Consider the following 23,549-nt stretch of genomic DNA (forward strand, 5'->3'; position numbering starts at 1 on the left):
TTGGTGTAATTTGTCGAGCGTCTCAAAACAAAACAAATGTAAAAACAACTCATTCAGACCTCACAACAAACTCTAGTCTAGTAAATCAAATAATTTTAAATATACGTAAGGAAGAAGGGCAGGTCTATGAGCTCGGGTGCCACGGTGATAGGTGTTGTGTGCGAGACTGTATACATCTGAAGATTCTGGCTATTTCTGTGTTTGGTTATGCTCTGGGGGGCGAGAGCCTCCGCAGCCACAAACGCTGGGGCTGCGTAGTAGGGATGGAGCCCGGCTCCACCGGCTTCGCCCTTCAAGATTGCTCTTTCTGGAACACTCGAACGAATCATTTCATCCCTGAGGCCCTGCAGACCCTGACGTCACGAGGTGGGGGCGCAGTCCCGCTTCTGGCCTGGCCGCCAGCGATAAGAACCCTCGGGAAGAATTCCCTGTTCTTTTTAATACAGTAATTATTTTTCCGCCTTCTGCGGGTGGGGGCGGCTCCTGCCCGGAATGCTGGTATCCCTCCCTTCAGGAAGATGCCCAGGGATGGCAAGTTAGCAGGATAACTTCCTAGGCGAACCCTAGGCTAGGAAGAGCACTAGAAAAGGACGAAGGGTGGTCTGAACAAGGCTAATTTCACCGCCCAAGACCAGAAAGGAGAGGAAGGATCCGAATTTCTGTATTAATCTCTAGAGGCTAAAACGAGAATCTCTTGCCTTCCCTACCACCTAATTCCTCTGGACAGTAAGAAAAGTAATAGCTGTCAATTAATCCTATTTTGTGCCAATGGCTTCGTACTCATCTTCTGCGCGGTAAATATATATTATCCCTATTTTAGGAATGGGAAAGTGAAGGGTCTGCATCCTCCCATCCCTACCTACTCTGATCCTAGAGGGGATCAGGGCTCCCAATATTCCAGGGAGCTCAGATCGCTCCTGTAGCTTCCCACAGCCATGCCAGTCCGCAGCCTCTGGCATCAGGAAGGACTAAGTGCGAAATTACTAATGCTGAGCCTGGGCACCAGAGACAAACAGCTCCTTAAAAGTAAAGGCCTGGGGTGAGAGGCAACAGCAAGGTAGGACTTGGGTAGGACAATCTCTGATTTAGGGAATTTGGGGCCTAGAACCATCTTCGGGGTCACGAGGTCAACGTGGAGAGGGCAGGGGCTGGGGTGCAGGAGGTAGAGGGTTCTGGAGAGGCGAGGCCCCGCAACACCTCGGGAGACTTGGCAGACGTGCCCAACGCGGGACTGCCCAGGGCTGAGAGAGGAAATCGGGCCGTTTTGGTAGGATCCGGGAGGAGAGAACTCGAGCCCCACGCAACACCTTCCCAGGGAGCCCCATGGGGGCCGTGGCCAGGGCCGCGGTGACGTCAGGTCCCTGGCCCGGCGCTTACCCGCCTCAGCTCCCATCTGCCCGCGCATCCGCTCCTGGCGCTGGGCGCCGCGCGCTCCCCAGGGCGGGCGGGAGGCCCGCGCGCTCACAGCCCCGCGCCGCGCCCCGCACCGAAGCCCAGAGAGGGAGGCAAGTGATAGTTCAAAGCGCCGAAATCTTTACTAACAGTGCACACTTGATTCTGCACATGCAGGCAGACGAGGGTAGTGAAACGAATGACTCCTTGGAGCTTTTAAATCACCTGACACTTCTTTGCAAAGTAGAGCAAGCATCTCAACTCCGAAAGCCCCAAAGCAACAAACATCTTTGCGTCCTGAAATGAGAGGACGTTCTATTTGCTTTTGAAGAGAGACTGAGTACACCGCTCAAGGACTCAGAAATATCACCATTACACCAAAATATAAAATAAAATCTGTCTAGACCCGCATCGCATACAGAAAGAGCACTCTCTGCCATGGGAAATCTTGGCCTTGCCTTTAGTAACCCACTCTCCTAAAAAGAAGTCTCTTAGTCAAAATAAGAAAGTCAAGTCCATTGTTTCCTAAAGGCCATGGAAGCAAAACATAAAAACTGAAAACAAGAATTGTAAAACTGGACTGTATCATGAGGAGAGAAAGAGATTACAAGTCTCACTGAGTGATATCAGAGGTCAGGTTTTCAGGAAAGTTTTTAATGGAAAATAACTATGAAAGACACCAAACCAATTCTCTGGTTTGGGCCATTTCCCTGTCTTTGGAAAGCTCCTTCCACTGAGTTCAGTTACTCGAGAACTCCAAAGGCTGCATCCTTTTGGACTTTATCCATATTTTCACAGTAAAGGTCAAAAGTTTCTCCTCTTTCTCCTGTCTTTAAGGGACTCACCTCATAGACAGGTCCCTGAGGAAATCTACCCAGCCATCTTCCAACTTTTGTGAAAAAAAGAAAGCAAAGATAAGAAATAAATCAACCCCCATCCCCAACCTCACTTGTGGCTGTCCTGAAAAGCAGCCATTGCTCTGAAAGCAAGGAAAGAGCAGCATAAAAAACAGAGTGAGATGTAAATTATTTTAAGGCAATAATGGGGTGGGAGGGGGGGTGTTGGAGAACGTTAACTCAAGTCTCTGCTAAAGCTCAGGGCAAAGGAAACACCTTCCACAAAGCAAAATATGAGGACCTGTTTTGCAAAATTCTCCAAGAGCAAAAAATAAAAGGGGGGCGGGGAGGATATAAAAAGGTCTTTTAATTACAATAAATAAATAAATAAGCAGTGCCAACTAGCAGGCGATCAAACCATAGTCAAACTTCAATCTCAGAGCAGTTAGCTATAAACTGTTAGCAGTTGAAAAGTAAACCTTGTGCACACAAAGGCACTGTTTAATTTTCTTCTTGTAAAGGTTCTAAATGAAGACCCCATCACTATGCAGTTAAGCGGTATTTCTTGTCCCCCTGAGGCGCTGATCAGTTCTTTTTAATGTGAGAAAACTGGCAGCTCAAAACCCGTCAATGGAGCTCCCACAACAAAAGTTCTGAAAAGCTGAATGAATTGGGTTTGTAATTACTGCATCTCGTCCCCCCACTCCTTGCAGCTTATCTCTTATTCATTCACCTTATATTATCATCAAGGAATCTTGCTCTCAAAATCATTCCCTTACCATTTACCTAGGGCCACGGAGGAACTTATGACACGGCAGAAATGGAACACTCGCCACCACCCCCCACTACACCTGGAAGTGTTCAGACCAATAGGTGGGGAAGGGAGGAGGGACTATCTTGTACCCCAATTTACTCTGAGACTACTACAACTCAGAGTACTCAGGCTACAGAGCCTTCCATTTTAAAACCTGAATTTTATTGGCAAACAGAAATGTGTACCCTTTCTAAATTCAGGGCCTGCCTGAGTCTCTGAAATCCTGTGACATCTCCCCTTAGAAAAAGCAAAGGTTATAAATAAATCCCCTCCCCTCTTTCCCCAAATTGCAAGACCCTAAAAGACCTTGCCAGACATGATGTAGAAATTAAGATAACTTATTATTTTCTGTTTTTTTTCTTTTAAACCAAAAACATTAAATGAAATAGAAAAAGAGACTATAATTACCCCCCTCCCAGCCCAGGAAAAGGTGTTATAAAAAAGTCAGCTTTAGAATGCCAGCGCTCTGTGTATATTTCAATCCAAGGCATTGCTGATGGAGAAGATTCTCCTGAGATTTCCTACTGTAAGAATGTGTCGGTTCTAGAAATAAGTATAGCTATTACAACCAAATCTACTAGAAGACTAAATAATTAATTGAAGTGTTGCTCTTTGACCCTTGAAAAGTCCAGTAGGGACACGTTTATAGTAATAATACCTCCGAATGAGCCCTTGTCAAATATTCATTTAGTGGTTAATGTGAGCCATTTCCCCCTGGGACCGTCTGTAATACCAGCTTCCCAGCATTGGCAAGAAACCTTGCTAATCTACTACAGCTCAGCAAAATATTTTAACGCTCTTTATTTAAAGAATTGCGGGGGGCGGGGGATGAGGGGAGAGAAAAATTGCAGAGGGAACCAACTATAATCTTATCCTTCTGCAGATTTCTGGTCTGTGTATAAGGTTAACAAAACATTAAATTCACCCCTTTGACTGGAAATTGAATAGTTTTAGTGAGTAGAATAAGATCCAGAGGAAGGAACTGAACACTCAACAACTAACTTCAGCACCAGGAGATAACCATCTCTGGGCAAGTTTGTGGGTGTACCCCCTTCTTGGAAATCACATTATAATTAAAATATGATATGTTCAATATTAATCTAGTCATGAAACTACACCTCTTGAGGAACCATTTAACCCAATCAAATGAATGATGAAATATGTATCATTTTCCTCAAATGCAGTTTATCAAAAGAACTTATATTTGCAAACAAAATATTTTGGCTTTCATTTGGTTAACAGATATGGAGGGATAGGAGGGGGAACGGGAGTTCTCTTGTTTTATGCAGACAGTGACAATCATTCAAAACTAGTTCAACTTTCCAAAATATTGCTCTCTTCTCTCTTGCAAAATATTTGAACCTGAGCATTTTGCCAAAAAGTTCTTGCTTTTTTTAGTCTGATCCTGTGGGCTTTTTTTTTTTTAGAGAGGTTAGTCCAGTGCAATTATTCTAAACCCTAATACATATTTCTTATATATCTCTATTTTTCAAATATATACACTCCATATAGTTGATTGGCTCAAATTCCGGGAATATCCTCCCCACCCCCAGCAAGATCATTTGGATCTTTATTCAAAGTTTCTTTTATTCGTATGTGTGAGCAAGAACTAGCGAATGTGCTCATTACCACGTGAATAATCCGTATATGCATTACAATGGCTGGCCAGGCCGGGGGAAATTCTTTTAGAGTCTCTGCATTAATTAGGGGGGGAAATGCCTCGCTTAGAATTGGGAACTGGCATAATAACTGTTCTTTCCCAGTACAATATTACCCTAAAATGAGGATAAAAAAGGAATAAATAAAAACCAATAAACACCTAAAATAAAGCAATCCACATGAAATAAAAATACAGAAAATATGAGGCTATCCCCAGCTGAGCCCAGAACTATCATTAGCCACACCACGAGAAAGAAATACTTTCTCGGAAAACGAGAAGATGCAAACCAAGGGGATGAGCTAACCGGGTGGCTGCAGCCGGTGCTTGACTGAAGGGCGGAAGGCTGCCGGATTCCAACTTCTCCAAAGTTGTAGCAAGTTGACACAACAAGCCCTTGAAATTGTGGGAAGCAAACCCACGCCGTTTAGAATGCCTGACTCTTGGTTCCTGGTCCCCTTCGGTGGGGGAAGATGAGCGCGGTAAGTAGTAAATAAGGAAGAAAAAGTCCCTGAAGTCGGTCTTACAGATTCTCCGGCAGCGCCAAAGCGCGGGTCGGTTGTGATGGAGAAACATCGCTAATTCAAAGACCGTGGCGATTACCCCAACTTTCCCGCTCCCACTGAGGACAACTATGGTCTTTCTTTACCTTTCCGAGGGCAAAAGAAAACAGCAAATCCAATCTGGTTTCTCCACCCCTTCCCCCCTCCCACTACTTCTCTACTACTGTAGTAAAACATGATTAACAGATCAAAAGCATAATCATCTCCAAATGTGATTAGACCGGACAAAGTAAAATATCTACCTCAGAGTTGATTGTTTTCTTCTGTAATATGGCTGTTGCCTGGCTTCTCTTTTGCTTGTTATCAGCTGCACAGATTATCCGATTTGGGGCTACAGGCTTGGACCCGCGCTGCCAATTTAAGAAATGGAATTCGTGGAGGGAGAGAGAGGAAAAAAGAAAATAAATAATAATAATAAAAATAGCCTTGATAAGTCGGGAAGTTTTGCAAGACGCTCTTTGCTTTCCCTCGCCCCTAAACAGGAAAATGTAGAGGAGAAAGTTTATAAAGTCAAGGAACAAAGAAAGCAAACCACTTGTTTCCTTTCAGACAATAGCAGGGCCAGAGTAATCCAAACACCCACCCAGGAGATGAGCACTTTGCATGTCTAGTTTGCAATTATTCCGATACAAGAAGCATCATTTTCCCCTATAACCAGGTTTCCAAGGGGCCATTGTGCTGTGAAGAAAACGAAAACAAAACCAGCCAACCTGGTTCTGATTTGGCTCAATACCCCATCTGCTAAGCTACACGAATATTTTCAGAATTGACTCCTTTCTGGCAACAAGTGGCATAAATCAGTTTAAGTCCCCATCATGCTTATTCAAGCTGCTTAGGAAAGGAGGGGGTGGATTTACAATATATGTCTCTAGTTTCTATTTTAGAAATGACATAAGCATTTCACTTTTTCCGAGAGTACTTATTCAATTAATCATCCAGCCATTTATTTGTTGCAGTTAACATTAGCACATGCTGCTGGACTAGAATACCAAGGTTTTAGCTTTTTGGCTTTCTTGGCTGAGCACAGTATATTCCCGAGAAGTTATGTATAATCAATGTTATCCAAATAAATGAAAGACTCAAGCATAATTTCAGTGTCCATATTTCAAAAATTTATTTATCTCAAACTGTGCATAATGGAGTAAAAACTTAAGTTGAAAATGTACCTGTTATAAGGATGGTATTAGTTCAAATATATACATGGATTCTCGGCAGACTGATTCAAATAATACAGAGCCGAATCTTTAAAATACAACTACGGAAAATAAAAGGGGGAAAACCTTAAAATATCACAATAAATTTACAGAAATATTACAAACCATAAGAAAATATTTCAAACACAGTAATTTCATGTTGTTTTTTTATCTGAACAAAATGGAAAGTTGGGAAACAAAAGCTATTATAAATTACCAATTGTGTCAACCTGCAGGCCATTTTTGCTTTTAACAGTAAGTTAAAAAAAATTTAGTACAATCTAAAACTTTTGCCCCTTTAAAGAAGACCACGGAGATGGTTTTGCCAGTGCTTATTCTAATTTTTTCCTTTTGTACAATTTTTAATCAATTAAAATGTCCAAATCTGAATAATTTTCTTCTTTCCACGTTTGCAACTGTCCTAAATTTCAGCTGCAGAATCAAAATTCAGCAAGAAGCCTCTCCTTGAAAAATATTGGCAAATTCTCAGCTTATAAACAATGGACATTTTGATTGCCATGTTTATCTCGATAAATACTGTACAAAAGTTGCTTGCAAATATTAAAACATTTTTTTCGTCGCTTGGAGACTAGCTCTAAATATTATTGGTAAAGACTTTTGCAAACTTTCTGCAAAGCTCCTACCGTATCACTAGAACTTTTAAAAAGTTTTGCGTAGCTTTCTTTCCTCCAGATCTATACAAGGTCCATTCCCTCGCCCTCCCCACCCCACCCCCCCGGTTTTCTCTGTACAAAAATAGTCCCCCAAAAAGAAGTCCAGGATCTCTCATAAAAGTTTTCTTGTCGGCATCGCGGTTTTTGCGTGAGCGTGGATGGGATTGGTGTTCTCTGTTGCAGCTGTCATTTGCTGTGGGTGATGACTTTTTTTTTTTTTTTTTTTAGCGTACCGGGTTTTTCTCCATGCTGTTTCTTACTCTCCTCCTATTTCCCTCGTTTTTCTTTGAAAATTTCTCCCCCACCTCCAGTTCACTGTCCGGCCCTCACATGTGCGAGAGGGGCAGTGTGCCGTTAATGGCCGTGCCGGGCACCGGGCCGCTCTGGTAGTGCTGGGACATGTGAAGTCTGCTGGGGGCGGCGGGCTCCGGCACCTCGGCGCCGGGGAGGTACATGCTGATCATGTCCCGGAGGTCCCCGGCCTGGCAGGGCGCCCTGGAGTGGGAGGAAGAGGTAACCACGGGGGGGCTGGAGCTGGCCTCGGACTTGACCACCGAGCCCATGGAGCCGAGCGCCATGCCCGGGGTGCCCTGCTGCGAGTAGGACATGCTGTAAGTGGGCGAGCCGTTCATGTAGGTCTGCGAGCTGGTCATGGAGTTGTACTGCAGGGCGCTCACGTCGTAGCGGTGCATGGGCTGCATCTGCGCGGCGCCGTGCGCGTTGAGGCCCGGGTGCTGCGGGTAGCCCAGCTGGTCCTGCATCATGCTGTAGCTGCCGTTGCTCCAGCCGTTCATGTGCGCGTAGCTGTCCATGCGCTGGTTCACGCCCGCGCCGAGGCCGGCGCCCACCCCGACCCCGCTCGCCATGCTGTTGCCGCCGGGGGCCAGCAGCCCGCCAGGCAGCGTGTACTTATCCTTCTTCATGAGCGTCTTGGTTTTCCGCCGGGGCCGGTATTTATAATCCGGGTGCTCCTTCATGTGCAGCGCTCGCAGCCGCTTGGCCTCGTCGATGAACGGCCGCTTCTCCGTCTCCGACAAAAGTTTCCACTCGGCGCCCAGGCGCTTGCTGATCTCCGAGTTGTGCATCTTGGGGTTCTCTTGGGCCATCTTGCGCCGCTGCCCGCGGGACCACACCATGAAGGCGTTCATGGGCCGCTTGACGCGGTCCGGGCTGTTCTTCTGGTTGCCGCCCGCCGCCGCCGCGGTGGAGTTGCCGCCGCCGCCGCCGCCGCCCCCCGAAGTTTGCTGCGGGCCCGGCGGCTTGAGCTCCGTCTCCATCATGTTGTACATGCGGGCGCTGTGCGCGGCCCGGCCCGCCGGCGGCCGCCGACCCTCGGCCCGGCCGGGACTTTGGGGGGCCCGCGGGCGGGGGGAGCGGAGGAGGGGAGGCGGGCGGGGGTGTCGGGAGCGCAGGGCTCCGCGAGGAAAATCAGACGAAGAATAGTTTGGGGGAAGAAAAGAGAGAGAGAGGCAAACTGGAATCAGGATCAAAAAAAGCGCTTCCTCCTCTTCTGGCCGATCCCGCCGCCGCCGATGATTGTTATTATTATTTTTTGGAAAGGCTTAAGCCTGGGGCTCAAACTTCTCTCCCTTTCTTTCTCTCTCCTCTTCTTTCTCTCAGTCCTAGTCTTAAAGAGGCAGCAAACTACTTTCCCCCTTTTGCAAACACTCTCTTCTCTGCCTTGACAACTCCTGATACTTTTTTGAACAAGTTAATAGACAACCATCCATGTGACGGGGGCTGTCAGGGAATAAATGGGTTTCCGGCGACCAATCAGCGCGCGGCGGCTCCTCCACTCGAGCCCGGCCTCGCCGCCGGGTTTTGCATGAAAGGGGGCGGGGCCTGCCGCGCCGCCGGGCGCGCGGGGGAGGCGGGGGACGCGGGGAGGGGGAGGCGGGGAGGAGGGGAGGGGAGGGGAGGGGGAGGCGGCTCCCACAGCCAGCCTGCCAGCCACTGAGAAACCTTTGTATCCCCTCTCGCAGCAACAGGTCACACCACACGCCTTTTCGAAGGAAGTGGGTAAACAGCACTAAGACTACGATTTTTTTCTTCCTTAAACTTAATGTGGATTTACTTTCTGGTGCGGGCTGCTGAAATGAGGAAGGGGCGCGAGAAGCAGCTACGGGGTGGGGGCAGGGCAGGGCCGAGTGGGTGGTTCTGGGCGACTGTCCTACTAGTATTTCAGGAAACGGGCCGCGCTGGAGTTGGTGTGTCATTGTTCTCCCGCTCCTCCGCACGCTGCCCCCACGCCGGCCCTCGGCTGCTTCTCCCTCACCCCGCTCTGGCCCTCGCCCCTCTTCCTCCGCGGGGCCCGGCCCTCGCTCGGCCCCTTCTCACTCTGCCCCGACGAGAAGTTAGGACACGGAAAGCTCTGTCCTCAGAACGCTCCCTGCTTCCACGTAGTTTGCTCTGCTGTTAAAATAAATCCTGCTCGGCCTCTGCGGCCGACTCGAGAGCCGAGGCCAGGCCGGGCCTGGGTGAGCTGCCGCCCGGCCCGGCTCTCTGGCGCGGGGACCCGCAGCCTGTCCCCTTACCCCCAGCCACATCGCCCACCAGTCTTTCTCCATTCAGTCGGTGCAAAGGGGATGCTCGTGTTCTCGTCCTCTCCCCATTCTCCTCCTGAGCCTCCCTCAAGGAGGGATTTCACTTGTGCGGGTTGCAAAAGGGGGCTGGGCGAAGAAAGATCCACAGAAGGGCGCTCAGAAGTGCGGGCTATGGGGGAGGGGAATCTCAACTTCCTGGCATCCCACCGCACTGTGTGGAGGTGGCTTGGGCCGCACTCACAAACTCCCTCCCACGCAGAGTTCCCAGGACTCCAGCAGAACCAGCCCTGGCATTTCCTCCAGTGACTTCTCCCGTGGTGGCCGCCTGGCCGGGGCCGCTCGGGTTGGGGCTGCGCTCCGAGGGGGCCCTAGGCCTTGGGGGCAGGGGTGGTGCTCGCCAGGCACAGGTGCAGGCAGTGCAGGCAAGAGGAGGGCGGCCGGGACTGGGGACGGGGGAGCCCAGCAAGGCTAGGGCTGGAGGAGGATGGGATGGGGGCGGGGGTAAGGGCTCAGGAATCCTGCCCGCCCAGGACCCAAGAGGGTAATTTTAGCCGCTCTCCCATTGTCCCAACGTAAAGATTTCAATAGGTAGGCGCTCAATGCGGAGAGCAATGGCAGCACGTCCGTTACAAATAGGTAGTTTTGTTTCTCTTGTTGTCGCTACACGGAGTCAAACAAAGACCCGTCTAAGTTTCCTTCCACTCTCTTGTTGGGATCTTTGTGGCTAAAATGCACTTGACTACAAAGGGGAGGGGGGGGGTTGTGGAGAAAAAACCCTTGATGCCATTTCTTTTTTATAAAGGGCTTAAACCATCAGGGTTACTTATTTTCTTTCTTCTGTAACACTCTCTCCGCCCCCTCCTCCCCTGATCTACCCTTACTCACCCTAAGAAAATGTACTGAATAGTATCTGTCGGCCACGTTCCATTTATTATCTTTACAAAACTGTGCATTGTTTTGTTCCTTACTAACCTTCTTCCCATAACTGCCCTCTCCCCTACCCCGGCCCCCAGTCCAACTTCTCCAATCCCTGCCCTCTCAGGCTTTTCTGTTCTTGTCCAACTCAAGATAACTGTGCTCCCTGGAAACCCAGAAAAGTTGTAAAAGGAATTCTACAGACTTGTCGTAATAAATTATTACCAATCAACCTTCCCTCCCCCTGCAGGTTCTCTTTTTTCTATTAAGTTATGGTTTGTTTTAGTTCTTAGGAACGCGGGAAGTATGAGACTGGCTTTCTCGAAAAGCATCAATATATGGCACTCTTCAAAAGAAAGCAATGTCTTCTGTTTATGCGAGGTGTAATATTAAGCTAAACACGGACCTGGAGATTAGGAAAGAGAAAAGGTTGAGAGGATCTGGAGAAGAGAAGGCGGCCACCGGCTTTTCAGCGCGTATGGTTTCAGAGATGTGGCTGGTGCGCCCCCTACTGGTGGATTCGCTTTTCCAAGACTATTGCTTTTACCTTTAAAAGAAGGTGTTTGGAAATAATTACAGAAAAAAAAATGAGGGGGATGGGAGGAAGATCAAACTAATTACACGTAATCTAAACAAAAGAAAAGTTAACATATCATATAAGCTATGGAATCAATCGTAAGAATTAGATTTAATTTGCTTAACTTAGAAATGTACATATAACCTCTAGATAAGTGGGAGGTTAAACCATGGGAAAAAAATAGGCACAAATTATGAGATTCAACATATGAATGAATTATGATTGTCCAGACGCCACGAAGGGCAGACCAAGCATTCACTTTATGATTGCGTATACATTGGTCTGCGCCTAACTGCATTATTCTGAAAACTAAAAAAAAAGCTTATGGATAATTAAGTTTGAAGAAAAAAATCAGGGAGTTGGTGTGGATAATGGTGGTGTATATGAATTGAAATAAGTATTAATAACGGATGGTTATAGAAGCAAATATTTTTAATCTCTCTGTCTCTCAAGGGGTAGTAAGTAGTAAGAGGCACAAATTTTTCCTTGGGATGATGTATAAAAGCTTTTATACATTCTCAGATGCATGTGTTTGTGCCTGAACTCTATAATAATGCATTTAAGAGGTTAAAGGGGCTGGCTAGGTCTTTTTGTTAATTGCTTTTATCATATAAATAAGCTATGGAAATACATTGCAATTGTGTTATCATTGGTTGCATTTATTTACAGCTTTATTTTAATTAAGCCTGCTGTACTTATCAAGGCAATAAACTAACTGTGGCTGGCGTTTATGCATAATAATGTGCTATGAAAATAAGATTAAAGAAGATGGTGATAGCAGAAACAATTTTCTCATTAGACTTTTTAGAACATATGCATTAAAAAAATCAGATCACCGGCCACTCTATTTCAATCCAGCACCATCACTGGCCCCTAAATATAATAATAACTACAACAATCATAATAGATGACAGAAGCAGCACTGTTTTAGGTTTATAACAGACGGCTACAGGACTAATAACAATATGCCATTGACTCCCAGGGAATCAAAATAAGACTCGGAAGAGGGTGCTTCATCCTCTGAGAATTTAAAATGTTGCCATTGGCACCATTTATGAAAATTGAAAGTGCTTAATCTAAAGAGAGGGTAACATTTCCCTTCCATACACAGCAAAAAGCTGCACACTTTTAGAGCAAGATTAGAAATTATGAACAAAAATGCATAACCCCTGGGATATTCTGATTTGATTTTGTTCTACTATAGGCCCCAGCCCCAAATCCTTAACTGATTAAGTGGAACTCAATTTTATTTACAAATCTCTTGCATTGATATTTCTCTCCTCAACTCCCCTCATCCCTCCTCAAGTACTATATCTGAAGCCAACTAACAATTTTGTGGAGATAGGGGACTGTAGACTTATTTTTTCTTCTTAGTGGCAAATAGAGGTTTAACTTGCAGTAATTAGGTGAGAACTAGCCAAGCATCTTACTATTATGATGCTTGTTAAAAAACGCTTCTTTTCTGCATCTGCATTTGAGTGTGTTCCCCTCCTCTCTTAATCTTCTTATGGAAATGAAGGCAAACGGCAGGGAACCTGCAGAGTCTTGGAGAATGTCCTTGTTAACTGGAATTTCTCAGCATTGCTAATTAGCAGAGTTTGACGACCACCAGTATTGGGGGGAAAGCTCTGTTTAACCACTCACAAACCATTCCGAGGAAGAGCAGACTAATTTTATTTTGTAATTAAAATCTGAAAAGGGCCCTATTTGACAGTTAGGGCTATGAGAGTTTTATCTCCCCGTGAAATAATTACTGCCTTGATAACTCAATTTTCTGAAAAATGTCAACTGTGGGCTCCAAAAGTTTTAATTTCATTACGTAAGGGAAAAAAAAAGAGAGAAAAATAGAAGAAAATGTACAGAGAGGCTTTCTAATTCTGGAACTGGTTAAATATATTAGGAGGCAGATTTGGCCAAATGAAGGGTTTTTTCCTCCCTTTTTTGTCATGTTTCCTCCGGATCCTAACCTTCCAGCCATCTCCACTGAGAGTGACCAGAGCAGGGATCAGACTGCAGTGAACGAGGTCATTCAGCAATGTGGCAAGAGGCGAATAAAGCTAAAAAGAGAAGTACGGCAACCCAAGAAAAGTTCCTGATTTTAAAAGCCAAAAATAAAGGAAAATTCCAATGTTTAGGACAATGTTGTTGCAATCTGGTGAGATGAAATTTTATTGATCTTTATCCCCTAACACAAGAAAACTGAAAATTACAAAGTAAGGAGACTGGCATAAGCCAATTTTAAAAGTATTTCCTTCTCCCTTCTAAATCGCAAAAAATCCACAATCATTCCAAATTGGAGCTTGCCACAGGACTTCCAGAATGATCACAGCTTGATCCTCCAAGATTTATGAAACAAACACAGACAAGCGAAAGTAAAGAAAGGTATTAGAGGATTTCTTTTCCTTAAAAAAGCATCACATATTTTCCAAAAATAATCCGTAAGAAATAAACTGGAAAAAGTTAGGACACTGAAAGTCACAGCAAAAATTAGAATAGAATTGTACTATTCACAAACTTCATTTCCTTTAGACTGTGAAGGATCCCTCACAAGAAATCCTAGAGAGGCTACTTCAATTTTTATAATGTGATTTTCAAAATGATAGAAACTCTTTCATTTACATTTCCTCCATTTTCTTCCTATTGACAAACTTGTCAGATTTTGGAAGCGTGAAGGATTATTGACAGGAACTATAATAAATATTTCTGGGTGATACAAACAACAAGCATATACCTCCATTCCTTTTTATTTACTAAGGCACAGACATGCATATGGATGCATGGTAGATTGGCAATTTAAAATTGCTTAATCATATTTTTTTTCTTCTTGTCTGTCCCTTCAGCACCTTTCCTTCACTTTTCAGAAGTGGTATTACACATAACAAATGAACAAGGGGATAACAAATGCTATTTCAGTCCAGACCCAATTTCACCAAATGATTTCACTCAAGAGCTGTAAGGACCCTTGAAACCTAAGGAATGCAGAGCTGCTCTGCATTCAGCTCCTTTTTATACTCATTCTCTTTCATCTAATTCCCACTGACGAAATAAATACATTTTAGAAAGAATTCAATAGTTAGAAAACTAAATATATTTCCCCCCTACTTCAAATTATAGCAACAAAAGTAATATATAATCACTTGTGTGTGTGTCTTCAGGGCTATATATCATCATCATATTGCTACAGATTTACATATATAGGTACATCTTTCATATATTCCAGCTCAAATATTTCCTGGAAAAAGGGGGTCACACTTCACAATTTCACTGCCATTTCTGAATTATCAAGCAGTTTTAATGTAAGATTCTGTCTCTCCACTGCAGCTGTTGCCCAGGGAAAAATGCAATGTGCCCATTCAATGATCTAATTATTTTAAATAGAAATTCCCTTAAAAAAAAAGACAAACTGAAAATTTAAAGAGTTGCCACCAGTGGTTTTCAGTTGCACTGAAAAAAAAATGAACCTATGATTTGATATTTAAAATTAGGAGAAGGGAATGAGAAACAAAAACAAAAACTCAGCGAACAGATCACCAGGAACTGCAAGTAGCCCAACACACGCATGGGCCCCTCCACACCTCTCAGTCATCCCTCGGGAGTCTAAATGCACATCCCCCTCCTGGACCACGCTATCTTGTGTGATCCATCAATCATACCAAAGGAACAGGGTTTCCTCAGAATCCTAATTTTCCAGTGACTAGGATTGTTACCCTCATTTTAGGAAAAAGACGATTGTTTTAAATTCTCCAACTGTGATTATTTCATTTAGTTGTGACCACAACTTTTCTGAGAAAAACAAACCTAGCCTTCCCTAAGGTTTCTCTAGACCATATTAAATGACACGCAAATGACACCCCAGTGCATGCCGGGCTGCACAGTTCCTGCCGGCAATCCACCCAACAGGGAGAACGGCTTTTCCTTAGCCTGGCCCTTCCCCAGCTGCCACAGTGGGCTTTAGTCTTCTTTCTTTTGGAGATCTCATGGTGCGTGCTACTCCTGTGTTACCTGCAAGTCCCCTTTCAGAAGTACAGTCGGACATAATACAAACTCACAAAACGTCACAAAACCCAAGGACCTCAGAGGGCTGAGGTGTTTGGCTCCCCAAAAAGCAGGTTCCGGGAAGAAATTAGATCTGCTTAAGGTGTGCGTAAGGGACAGGAATACTATCAAAGGAAAAGGAAGAAAGTCTTTCACCTGTTTGCGTGAAAAGAAGCTGAAAGCAAACCATTGGGGAAAAAAATTACCCTACAATCACCATCAGCCCTAAACAAAACTGTTACCCACTTTTTCTCAAAGATTTGCAGCTGCGGCTTGCTCTGGAAAGTGCTCTGAATCAAAGTGTACACCTATCCTGGGCGGGCTGGCATCCTCAAGGCCTCCCATTGACATCTGGAGTCCTCTCCCCAAAGCTCTTCTGGCCTCAAAAGAAATGTCTGAGAAGTCTGCCTTCCCAGGGGCCCACTTCTGCTCACCCCCTAGTGCCCCCCTTCCAAGCCCGGCTCAGATGGAGTTGGGCTTCCAAACCCATCCCAATGGAATTCTCAGATCGCTAGTCTGATAATCTTTAAAGGCTCCTTAGGAACTGGGGCTCTGACTTTTATCTCCCCTCCCACCCTTCTTCCCTTTTTGCAGGCTCTCTCCACTCCTTTTCCCTCTCGCCCCACCCCCCCCTTAATTTGAAGATCATTGACACGATAGGCTGTAATGAGTCCTTCAGAAACTGTTATGATCTACAGTGACAATCTCTGCACCTAATTCACAGATTATTGACAAGCACTGTGGGCTCAATGGTGTCAAGTTGTACTTGTGGTTTCAACACCCTTCAGCAACCCACGTAGCAGCTGGGCCCTGGATTAGGACGCACAGTCTGGCAGGGTGTATCTGCCAGGCTGAGTGGTGAAGAGATGTGTATCTGTCTATACCTTAGCTCCTTCAAGCCTGGCTGGGCTTTCTCCCTGGCGCCTTCCTCTGTCTCAGGGTTGGATCAAGGGAACTAAAGGACCTTCAAAGTTTAGAGACAAGTAAAAGAGCAAACTTAATAAATGAGGACTCATCCTTCAATCTCAGTCTTAACAATCAGTCATTTTCTCCACCTCCAAACAGCCACCAAACTCTAAGCCACATACACCAGCTTTCAGAGTAAGGCTTGGGTTCACCAGGAAAGGTGTTAGGGATGGAGGGGAGAGGGGGCTGAGGACTTGGCACGACTCAGTGGGCCCAAGCTAGGCTGGCCCATCCTCCTGGATCGTCCTCCGAATCGGGCAAGCTTGACTACTTACAAAGCAGGGCGCGCAGCCAACGGCCCGGGCTCAGGCCTGGACGCTGAGACAAGAGACCAAAAGCGCCCGCCCCGCCCCTAAAGGGCGCTTTGCTGCTGCGGAGAATCGCGGCCCGTTGCCAGCCGTTCAGGCTTTGCCTGCTACTAAGGAGTCAGTCACCCGCTGCCCCCTCCCCAGCCCCAGAGATGGAAGGGCCACCTTCCTGCTGGCCGCCGCGGGGCGTGGGATTCCGGCGGGGCTGAGGCCGCCTGAAACCACAGAAATGACACTGCGCTGGGAGAGCTGGGTGGCATTCCCAGGCCTAGGCCACCGACTTGTCTAGTTCTCTTTCCTAAACTAGGGGTTGCGCTTTTTCCTTGGGCCCTGGAAAGGTGGGGACTCACGCCCGCCCGCCCGCAGCCAGGTGCGGCTCCTCCCCCTGCCTTCCCCCTACAGGTCGGGACCCCCTTGGGGCGGAACGCGGTCGAAATCCCCGGGACTCTGCCATTGCCAATTCGACATCACTTCCGAACAGCAGACATATATCCCCTTTCGCGGGTCGCCTCCAAGATTCTACCGGCTCTGGCCTCCCCACGCCGTGGGCTGCCTTGGACCGCGGCTGTCAGCGCACCGTTTGTTACCTTACGTGGTTGGCGCTGGACTCAACACTTCTGTAACGGGGACTAGTCTTTTGGTAAAGCAAAGGGTGGGGGTGTCCGTAGCAGGGAATCCCGCTTGCTCGTCATTTCAATAGAATTCCGGGTAAAAATTGATCAGAAGCCTCGATTCTTTTCCTGCCACTGTATCTGAACTCATTTATGAGAAACATAAGCTGAGATTCGATTCTGGAATCAGATGGAGAAGGCATCTCTCATCGCACCGAACAGCAATTCCCCTGAAAACACAATCTGGGATCCGCTGATTTGGGGAGGTAGGGGGAATAAAGATTAACATAACTTGCGTAGCTACAGTATTAAATATTTTAAAAACGAATTCTGTCGTGAAAATTAAGCTAGTTTTCTTCAATAAGCAAACTTTAAAAAAAAAAGCAAGCCCTAAACGTCTTAAGATTTTTATCTCAAAGTTAAAATTGTAAGTATATCTCTGAAGATCGAAATCGTATAACACCTTGTGGGATCATATGTGTTTCTTTGGCACTCGAATTGTTTCAATTTGATTTTAAACACCTAAACAAACCCATATTTTCCCACTGTTTTAAATTCAGAGGATGTGTCATTTTTATAACTTTCCGAAAGAATTCAAAGTGTACTTTTGCCCTCAAGTGCTGAGCAAAGAACAAGTCAGAGCTCTTTCTTATGTAGACAGGTAGTTTTTGGAAGTGTAAAAATACTCCTCTTCCCCTAGGATAATTTGGATTCCTGGTCAATGAAAATGCTGAATTTCAAAGGAAAATACTCTTTATCATCGGCACACTTTCCCTGAAATCCTAACTGCTGAGATAAAAGAAGAAAAGTGTCAGGCACCTGTTTCTTAAACAATATCTGGAATTTGACCGCTAGCCGAGAAAGGAAAAGTTTGATCAAGATTGGTCTGGGGGATGGGAAACACCCAAAGAAGAGACCGGCCTTTTAATTACACTCTGAAAATAAACAAGTAAAAAGGAGAAGGTTATTTCAATTATTCAGATACTCAGTTGCAATACTTGAAGGCCCTCCAAGGGCATTCAGGATGCTGCTGAAACATTAAAACAGCAAGCAGCAGCATCTTCCGTTTTATGTTTTGAAATTTGGACAGAACGGGAGAAGTAACTTTTGCTTGGTTCTCCACTGCTACAGAAGAAAATTCTGTTTTTTGTTTTTTGTTTTTTGTTTTTTTTTAATCATGCTTCATCTGTTTTACCATTGCAGAATCTTTAAAAAAAATCCCAAACCCAGACTGGGGTAGGGAGTGGCTGGGACGCGAGAAGAAAGAATAGGTTAGTCTGTATTTTTTTTATTGAATTAAAGTTGTATTATCTCCTTTTTATTTTTTATTGAATTAAGATTATATTATCTTTCAAAAATATAAAAACTTGTTTCCTCGCTCCATCTCCTTTTTGGAGGGTAATAAAGAGTTTTATCTAACCCCAGAGCACGGTTCTAGCCATTTCCAGGACTGGCGCTGGGCAGCTCCTACTGTGTCCAACAGGGGGCGCTGGGCACGAACCTGCGCGGCGGCCCAGCGCCGCTTCACATCTGAGCCGGGTTCCAGCCCCGGAAGGCGAGAGCCGCTCGCCGGGTCGAGTACAGAGCTTTAGTCTTCGTGGATAAAAAGAGATTAAAGGCTAAATTCTTTTTTTGGGTGTGTGTGTGGGGGGGAGGGTTATCAATTTTAACCAACTACGAAAATGTAGAGCTTTTTATCCTTTGATGTTCTCATAAAGAAACTCCTATCGGTTGAGGAATTACACGGTTTCTGAGCCAACACTGCAGCTACAGTGTGGGGGAAATTATTTAATTAAAAATATATTTTTCCATCTGTTCACATGATCTTTTTAGAAGTACTTAAAAAGCTGACACTGATCCCTTTGCCCTGTTAACCCTGCCCCAAGTTTCAAATACTTTAGCTATTTCGAAGGCCCTTCTATTAATTTGAAGGGGAAAAAAAGAGACCCAAATATTTAAATCCCCCCTAAACAGTTACTCCTCTGCATCCCCCCTTTTTTTTCTTTCTTTAAACAGGGGCTTTTATTGTGATTGACACATTTCATACCGCCGATTCTGCAAAGCCAGGTATAAATGACAAGAAGCGGCTCTAAAAAAAATCTGATGTTGGACTACATAACACCCATGTATAAGATGAAATCTAAATAAAATTGTAATCCACCCACCCCCACCCCAACTTAAAAAAAAAAAACAACCTTCACCTGTATTTAAATAGCGTGTCTTTAATTACAGCGGTTGGGGATGCATGAGGCTGAAATGAAATTAGCAGTCATTACCAGTCCTTTAACTCTGTGGTGCTTTTGATCAGCACTAAATTAGCTTTCCAGTCCTAACAAAGACTCTACAGCAAGCAGTGGGCTGTAAATAAGACAGCGCGACCTGCCCTCAACACCTTTTCTCTTGTCAATCATAGCTCCATCATTCAGCCCAAGATTAACCTTTATCTACTAAATTTAAAAAAAATAAAAAAAGAACGACAGAAAGAAGAAAAAGAAAAAAGAAAAAGGAGGCGGGAAGGAAAGCCCCCTGACCACCACATGTCGCAATAACAGAAGTGCCTAAGGGCCCCCTTTAAATTGTATTATAATGAGCCCGTGTCAGAATCTGCAATTTGCAAATCATCCCTCCCTACCCCACCCCCCTGCGCCTCTCGAGTATATTGGAAGAGTCAGAATGCTGTTCAGGTAGGAAAGGAATCCCTTTTCCCGAATTACTAATTGGGCATGGGCCACCCTCTATATGTCGATTTGCCGTTAGCCTTCCTCCTCTATTAGTCTATCAAAATTTCAGGAGAGGAGGGGAGGTTTGCGGAGAAAACATTGATAATTTTAAGGCATATACATAAGTTTCTGGGATGAAAACAATCAATTTGCTCCACTAATAGTCTCTAGTTTCTAAGTCTGCGGAGAAAAAACCACCAACAGCAACAAAAACCCAGCTGCTTTTCCCAGTACTGAATTAAGGAAGTAAAACATTGATTCAAATTGCCATTAGAGGGCGCCAGAGAGCAAGCCCCGTCACCCCCTCGCGCAACTTTCCACAGAAGCCCTCCTAGCTTCCAGCTTCGCCATGCTCTGTAATTCCTTCTCTCAGGTAATATTTCCTGCTTATCCTGCCTTCTTGCATCTCTAGCCCCCTCAGTGTCAATCTCTCATAAAGAACGATGTGTCACCATGTCCCTTTCCTTCTCTTTTTTCACACCCCTCCCCCACAACTACCACCAAAACGGTCAGAGGCCAGACGACAGGGTAGCAACCCCTTAATGATATGCACCTTTTGACTCCAATCACTCTTTCCACTCTATGTAACCTTGGTCTGGAGGAGGTTCTTTGTAGGGATGAAATGCTAGAATTTAACATTTTTAAGATGGAAGCCTTAATTTTTCATTTCTGTGTTTCTCTCTGGGGGCTCACGGATTTCTTCATTTTCATAGAAAAAGAAACACACACCCTTGTAAGGCAACTGATTATGTTCAGCACTAAAACTGTTCAGAAGAGAATAAAATAATGTCACTTCATTTCTGCATTTGTTAAAGAAATCAAAATTAGCATTTAATTCCAAAAGTTAACGCTTTCAGACTTAAATCTGCCTGTGTTAAATGACTGCCACACAGGGTGTATTTCCAGATCTCTTAAAGGTCAAAAGAAAAAAAAATAGCATGAGAGGGGAAGAAAGTGAGTTGGGGGGGGTGGGCGGAGAGGAGCGCGCTAGCAGTGAATGTCAAAGTTGGGTTGCAAGCTACTTACATGTCCATGCCAGATCAGGGTGTTGTCTTGTAGCAGTTTGATTGGCAGGTAAAAAAGCGAAAGAACGTGAGGGCTCCCTGAGCCTCTTGTCAGCCCAGGCTTGATCACTTCTCACCGGACAGAGTGAGTTGAAGGAGCTTGCAATTCCCCTCTCGTCCTCCATCCAAGGCACCGTGAATCCATTTCGGCTTTTCTTCCCCCCATCTCCATCAGCCTCCTGCCTTCACCCGCTTCGCCTGACACCAGCCTCCAAGACCTAGCCTAGCTTTGCCACTGCAATCCCCTGCAACAAGAAAAATCGTTTATGGCTTAAAACCCCAAATGGCTGATTTTTTAAAAGAGAGAGAGAGAGGGAGAGGGAGAGAGAGAGGAGAGAGAGGGTGAGGGGGAGAGAGAGGGGGAGCGAGAAGAATGCACCCAGAGAACAACAAAAAAGTCAGTTATCCTAACACTGCTCTATCCCCCCACCGTACAGAAGAAGAATAAAAAAAAAAAGCTTTATGTTTTTTCAGTGGGTATTCAAAGATAATTTGATGCCATTGTTTCTGCTACAGATGGTTCTTTTAAATACAATAACACGGCTCTTTGTGCAGGCTACCCACAATAAAAATCGAAAGCGTTCCCCTGAATAACCATTTTGTTCTCTCTTGTATGGGGCCAACAAAAGATGCCGTGAGGTAATGGGTTCTGTTTATTGAAGCCATAGAATGGGGGTTTGATAAAGATTTTTTTAAAGCAGAAGACCTTGCAAGGTCGGGCTGATCTCTTCATATTTTTTTATTAAAATATTTATCCAATAGATTATTCCTTGGTGCAGCTGCAGGTTTCCTCCTCAATTCTTAATCAGCCCAAACATCTGTCTCCTTGAGGAGGCTTTAAAAAATCTGCAATTGTATCAGTGGTGCAGTAACCTTATCAAATCCTGAGTTTTTAGGCTCAGTGCAGGCAGAGGCAACCGAGTTTCAATTCTATGTGGTCCTGATGGGGTGAGGCGGAGGGTTGGGGGAGAGCAGACACAACAACCCCAGACAGAGCGACTGAGGAAATGAGGCGCCCTCCCTCCCTTGGCCATGTGCAACTGCATGAGCCAGACACAGCTCACTGCGGACTTGAGGTGTGTCTCCCGGTCTCTGCAGGGTCCCACCCATGTGTCGTGTTGGACAGGGGCTAGGCATGTTTTCTTCCCATGCTCGGCCTCTCCTCTGGTTAGAGCTCCAATCCCAGAAACCCTGGGATGGGAGCCCAGGGGGAGGAGTGGAACAGCTAAAGGTTAGTCTCTAGCACCCAAAGAGTGCTACTCTTGGCTCTCTCTCATTCCCTGGTAGCTAGCTTTGACTCATTGATTGCCATCCTGCCAGGGCACCGGTGGCCACAGTCCCCCTGTTACAGTGCCCCATCCCTTCAGGCCTGTTCTTACAGCCACCCGGCTTCCTCATCAGTTCCATGGAAAGCATCTGCTTCCCCTCATGGGGAAAGCCCTGACACCTGGACCCAGCTGAGGTCTGTATTAACTCGGAGAGAGTCCTGAACCCTTAGGCAATGAGGGCGCTGCAGGGGAAGTGCAGGGGAAGGTGGCTAAGTGTATCTACCTTTCTACAGGAATTAATGCCAGGGCTCTCCAGGCCTTCAACAGTCCAGAGTGACAGTAATCCACTTTCATGACTTCTGCTTTATGTGTTGTCACTTGTAGCAAGACGATAGTCTGGGAAAATAGCTTTAATCTTAAAAATAAGTTTTCATTGGGTTCTCTCTCTCTGCCCCTGTCCCGTTCAGTCCTCCTTTTCTTCCCATAAACCATTCAAAATAAAAGAAAGATAAATGCTCAAATGAATCCCTTGACAAAACCGATCTTAGCTTCTAGTTTCCCTTTTGGAAACGTTAATGTTATTGGTTTACAGCTGGTCTGAAGTCATCTAATAAGGGATTCTTGGGGACTATTACTTAGACGCCAATAAAGCCTGTCCTATGAAACTTGAAAAACAAACACAAACCACAAAACAGAAAATTAAACAATTTCTCACATGGTCGTTTCTCCATAATTCATTTTATATCTCAGTATGAACACCTTAATATCAGCTCGAAAAGAATGAAAGTCAGGGCAATGCTAAAAAAGTTATGCATATCCCAGCACTCTCTGGATCAAGAAAAATGTGCCTGTGTAAGTGTGAGTGTGTGTGTGTGGGAGGAAGGAAGAGTGTAAATCAGGAGTGACCTTCAGTAGAACAGGCTAGGGAATGTGTATTTGTTTCTGTGTTGTGTATTGTAGGAAAGGAGGCGGTATTATGCAAAATTGAAAGTCAATAGTAGAAACACTTCTCCCAACCAAAGGGGGAGCGGGGGAGGGCAAATGTGAAATGTGTAATCCAGCGTTTCATAATTTTGCACTAAAGAAGTAATCCACTGAAATAACGGAATGATCTTTTCCTGCTTCTCTTGTCATATTTTTTTCTGACCATCAAAATTTATAAAGGATGCCCCAACCTGACAAAAGCTATTTTCCTTTTTATAACGAACTCAAAGAAGAATCTGAACTGCTGTCCTCTCTCCACTGAGGGAGGGGTTTTGAGCTGACTCTAAGTCTGTAAGATAGAAAGGCATCAGTGAGGAGCCTAAGGTGACTAAAGGTGAGTAAACCTTACACATCTTATCAATTGAATCTGTTCAATCCCAGCATAAGAGAGTTTACAATCTCTCAGTTGGCCTCACTGTCTTGTGAGGG

The 23,549-nt window shown here is 45.2% G+C and overlaps 1 protein-coding gene across 1 annotated transcript; it reads right to left on the reverse strand.

Moving 5' to 3' along the window:
• Window positions 1-7,189: 7,189 nt before the first annotated feature.
• SOX2 (SRY-box transcription factor 2) lies at window positions 7,190-8,689 on the reverse strand. Its single transcript, XM_058556284.1, has one exon. It carries the CDS (start codon window positions 8,416-8,418, stop codon window positions 7,456-7,458), a length of 963 nt encoding a protein of 320 aa, XP_058412267.1. The 5' UTR covers window positions 8,419-8,689; the 3' UTR covers window positions 7,190-7,455.
• Window positions 8,690-23,549: the final 14,860 nt, after the last annotated feature.

This window comes from Diceros bicornis, chromosome 15, assembly GCF_020826845.1.
Source record: "Diceros bicornis minor isolate mBicDic1 chromosome 15, mDicBic1.mat.cur, whole genome shotgun sequence".
NCBI lineage: Eukaryota > Metazoa > Chordata > Mammalia > Perissodactyla > Rhinocerotidae > Diceros > Diceros bicornis.